This window comes from Anoplopoma fimbria, chromosome 16 (genome assembly GCF_027596085.1).
Source record: "Anoplopoma fimbria isolate UVic2021 breed Golden Eagle Sablefish chromosome 16, Afim_UVic_2022, whole genome shotgun sequence".
NCBI lineage: Eukaryota > Metazoa > Chordata > Actinopteri > Perciformes > Anoplopomatidae > Anoplopoma > Anoplopoma fimbria.
The window spans coordinates 5650804-5655174 of NC_072464.1; the positions used below are offsets into that span (position 1 = coordinate 5650804).

General features: G+C 44.5%; 1 protein-coding gene across 1 annotated transcript; it reads right to left on the reverse strand.

The window, feature by feature from the left end:
- Positions 1-1485: 1485 nt before the first annotated feature.
- LOC129104752 (complement C1q-like protein 2) lies at positions 1486-3775 on the reverse strand. The gene is made up of 3 exons (XM_054615581.1): positions 3188-3775; positions 1901-2131; positions 1486-1621 (listed from the first exon to the last, which is right to left on the reverse strand). Exons 1-2 carry the CDS (start codon positions 3767-3769, stop codon positions 1952-1954), a joined length of 762 nt encoding a protein of 253 aa, XP_054471556.1. The 5' UTR covers positions 3770-3775; the 3' UTR covers positions 1486-1621; positions 1901-1951.
- Between the last annotated feature and the right edge of the window lie 596 nt (positions 3776-4371).

Below are 4371 nucleotides of genomic sequence, written 5' to 3' on the forward strand. Positions count from 1 at the left end.
GCCCATATCAGTAACAGCGTGTCAATATAAGTGTGTAAGATGCAAAATGTATTTTCAAAGTAGATTTCCGTCTTTTTAGGAAGTTTAGGTTTAGGCAAAAAAAAACAACCTCAAGGAAATGTGAAACATGACAAGCGGCTGCAACTGTTTTTTGTGTGATGTCACAAGCCTGGCAGATTGGGAACCACTTGTTTATTCTTTAAAAGGTGTGTCTTTACCATGTGTTTATTTTATGTAAGATCATCCCCCGAAATGTAAGTGCAATAATTCCCACTGAAGTATATGGTATACTTGTATAGCCCTTTTTTAGTCTTCCGACCACTCAAAGCTCTTTAACACACCATATACCCATTCATACACTGATGACTATGGCTACCAATGCGAGGTACCTCCTGCCCATCAGGATTCGAACTAATCATTCATACCCAATCACACACCAATGGCACAGCCTACTGGAGCAGCTTGGGGTTAAGTGTTTTGCCCAAGGACACTTCGATATGGGCTACCGGAGCCGGGGATGGAACCGCAGAGGCTCGATCCTTTGATTGGACGCCGACCCTGCTCTACCACTGAGCCACAGTCGCCCATTGCAGTACATAGTAGTATAAAGTAGCATAAAATGGAAATATTGCCAAACTCTACATTAATGCAATAATGGAGGTAATGTACATGTCACCACCGCATGCCACACAAAGGCATTCACACACAAAACGAATTCTGATATCAGAAGACAAGAAAGCAGATTAAACCGGAAAAACAACTGACTAGTCTGATGTTAAAATGCTGTGAAATGACATTTTCCGCAGAATGATTGGACCTTCTGTAAAAATGTCCTGTCTATTAAGTCAAACCTGAATCCTGCTGTATGATTAGATTTCTTTTGATCTCAAGAAACATTTGGCCTCAGTTTCCCTCTGACACTTGGTGATCTGACTGAAAGCCAACTCTTACAAGTTAGAAAACATAATCAAGTATATTTTATATTTACATATTGAAAATGATTGACCAACGTTTGTACTGAAAAATGAAGACATAAATCTTTTTACACAGATGGACAGTTAATGGTAGGGTTCATATAGGTTCACTGATTTTCATATATTTCTGATCAAATATATACAGAATACATATATACATAAGCTGTAAAGTTATATATATAATTATGAGACAAACTTTCAAGCAAAAGTTGTAGCTTCACACAGCAATGTCCTCTGTACAGACGTGATCAGCAAGTCCTTTTGAGTTCAAGTTCAGTACACCCCTCTGTATGGCAAATAACAACCTAAACCCGTCAAAATGCAAAAGAAAAAAACACCGGCACTGCAAATAATCTTTATCCATCTTATAAAGTCTGTATATCTATAATAACTGAGGTTTGTATATGTATTCATATGTATCATAATTTATCATTGCCTAATAATTGTACTTATTTCCAAAGCAGAATAACCCGTAACAGAAATGTCCTTGAACGTGCCTAGTGTAGCATCTTTTTTTTTTATTGAATTATATAGAGTTTTTAGTCTCGCATGAGAAAAGTTTTAATACTGAATATGATATTGTGGCTGGCTGCACGGTGGCATCCTCCTGTTGGTCTGACAAACAGTGTTGATTAGATTAAGCTGAGGTTTAGGGGCAGCTGTTAGTGGAGATTCTCCAATCAGAGGGTCGGTGGTTCGATACCCGGCTTTGGCAGTCGATGTGTCCTTGGGCAAGACACTTAACCCCAAGTTGCTCCTGAAGGCTTGCCATCGGTGTGGACTGGATGTGAATGAATGTTAGTCAGAGTCTGATGGTGGCACCTTGCATGGTAGCCTGTCATCAGTGTGTGAATGGGTGAATGATATGTAATGTACTACTGATTGTAAGTCGCTTTGGATAAAAGCGTCTGCTAAATGACTGTAATGTTTACATTAGTCCTGGCAGTTCTAGGAGGGAGTAGTGCCAGTATCTCATTTTAGTCCGGGTACAAAAGGAAGCCGGAAAACGTGCTGTATTTGTTGTTGTTACCGCCGTGCGCCTTGCCGCCATCCAGTTTGACATAAATCTCATCCCCGGAGTCCAGATGCAGGACGACGCTGTTGGTGGCGTAGTCGTAGTTCTGGTCGGCGTCCTGCGCTATGGCGCTGGCTCGGACCTGCAAATGAAGAGAGAAAGCCCCCGAACGTTACCAAACGGGACTAAAATTACAATACAACATCCACCTGTCAATGATATCAGGGTTGTACGTTACATTAAGTGCACCTCTCCATGGCTCTATTGCATTACATTACATTACATTACAGTCATTTAGCAGACGCTTTTATCCAAAGCGACTTACAATCAGTAGTATATTACATATCATTCACCCATTCACACACTGATGACAGGCTACCATGCAAGGTGCCACCATCAGACTCTAACTAACATTCATGCAACATCCAGTCCACACCGATGGCAAGCCTTCGGGAGCAACTTGGGGTTAAGTGTCTTGCCCAAAGACACATCGACTGCCGAAGCCGGGTATCGAACCACCGACCCTCTGATTGGAGAACTACCTTGCTCTCCACTACGCCACAGCCGCCACGCTATTGCGCAATAGAGAGCTGCTTTGCACACGAGGCAAGTAGCCTAGTACTTTGTTTAATCAGCACGTGCATACCACAGGTTTTCGGGGTAGCCTACACAAAGGATATATTTATGTCATGTAAATATTACATTCATATGTATAAATGCACACATACAAATATCGAGCACAGTATATTTTGTTCATGCTCTCACATCACACTATCACTGTGCACATTGCGGTAAATGTTATGAGTTCTCTTTGAAGGTCAAATACTCCGGTCAGGGCGTTCTAGTGCCTGGCCGTACGATGGAAAAGGAACAGAGACACATAAAGAAGGATGAGCTCATGCTGCAGAGAAACCAGATCAAAGAAACCCAGTTTCACTAACTGATAAGGCCCTCAGAAAGTCTAAACCAAGAGCCGCCTTCCTTTATTAGGGACCTATCATATTCAACTCATAAAAGTCTATATAACATGATGCGCACTCTGTTTAAGCGCCTTTTAGTTGCTGAACTTCTCAGTACTGCTAGGCCCGTGCACGTATAACTGCTGGGCGATATACCCTGTTATCCTTCAATAAATGTCACATTTGTTTTAAGATGAATCTGGTGTAGAAGTCTCTCTTGTTTTCCACTCAACATTTACCTGTCCGTTTTTGCACAAGTCTGCCCACATGCTCGTCCCGTCTCCTCCGCGCATCAGCACATGGTAGGTGAAGTAGTACATCCCAGACACTTGGCATGTGAACTTGCCAGTTGTTGGGTCGTAGTGATTCCCCAGGTTCGTGACAACGTCGTCGAACCGTAACACTTCGTATCCCTCGTGAGGGTTTTTCAGACCCACATAAAACGCCATCTTTACCCCGCCGGTAGCAGAGCCTAACTCTCCGCCGGTTTCGGTCCGCGCTGTGCCCGCTACACTAGGATACCCCGTCTTTCCAGAATCTCCTTTATTACCCGGTCGCCCTCTTGGACCTGGTGGCCCCGGTTTGCCTGGCGGCCCTCTCGGACCGGGTTTCCCTGGCCGACCCGGCAAGCCCTTAGTCCCGTGATCAAGGGTCGGAGACGGCACCGCGCTCAGATCTTGCATGACTCCCAGAGCCGTGGCGCTCGGCTTGGATTGGTATGGGTCGCAGATCATCCGACAGGTGCCCATCATCTCGTAGTGAGCATCGGTCTTGGAAGTTTGGACCAGCAGGGGAATCGTGATCATGAGTGCCAAAACCATGGCGATGCCGACCACAGCGGCAACGACTCTCTTCCTCTGGAGGGTCCGAGAAGCAAGACCTAAAAACTCCGTTTTGCTTTGGGACGTAATGGTGGAAGGTGTTGAGAGTTAGAAGCCAAAGAGAGTCGACCTAAACACTCTCTCAGTACAAGGATTGAATAGAGAGAGAGAGAGGAGAGCGAGGAAAAACACGCACGTTGTGACACCCCTCAGCCCGGTTCACCCTGCAGCGTTTGGCACGGTGCCAGTGTCACTTCGAGTCACACAGCTGACAGTGGAAATATTCGTTTTGGCATGACTAGATTTGGTGAATATCTGAGTTGAAGGAGGCTTCCAGCGGTTTCTGTTCGCTTGCAACCAGCAAAGGGGAGTCGAGAGCTGCTGACGTAACAAGGTCGGGGCTAAGCCTGTTGCAATTTAGAGACTGCAACACAAATCATTCCATCTTTATTTATAGATTAAAAGATCCTTCTGCATAGCCTCAAGGGAAGAGGATCAGGAGGCGTTACTGACACTTTGGATTTCTACTAGACTGTGAGTCTTCCCTCATATGTAGAAAAATCATTGTAATGCAGGATGTGTCTTTGAGAAGAGGGGCTGAA

What these genes read in the sequence shown, in the direction of transcription:
- LOC129104752 (XM_054615581.1), bottom strand. Translation starts at nt 3,769, where the DNA reads ATGGTTTTGGCACTCATGATCACGATTCCCCTGCTGGTCCAAACTTCC. An exon ending in ACTTGTGCAAAAACGGACAG is followed by an intron (nt 2,132 to 3,187) that starts GTAAATGTTGAG and finishes CTTCATTTGCAG; the next exon opens with GTCCGAGCCAGCGCCATAGC.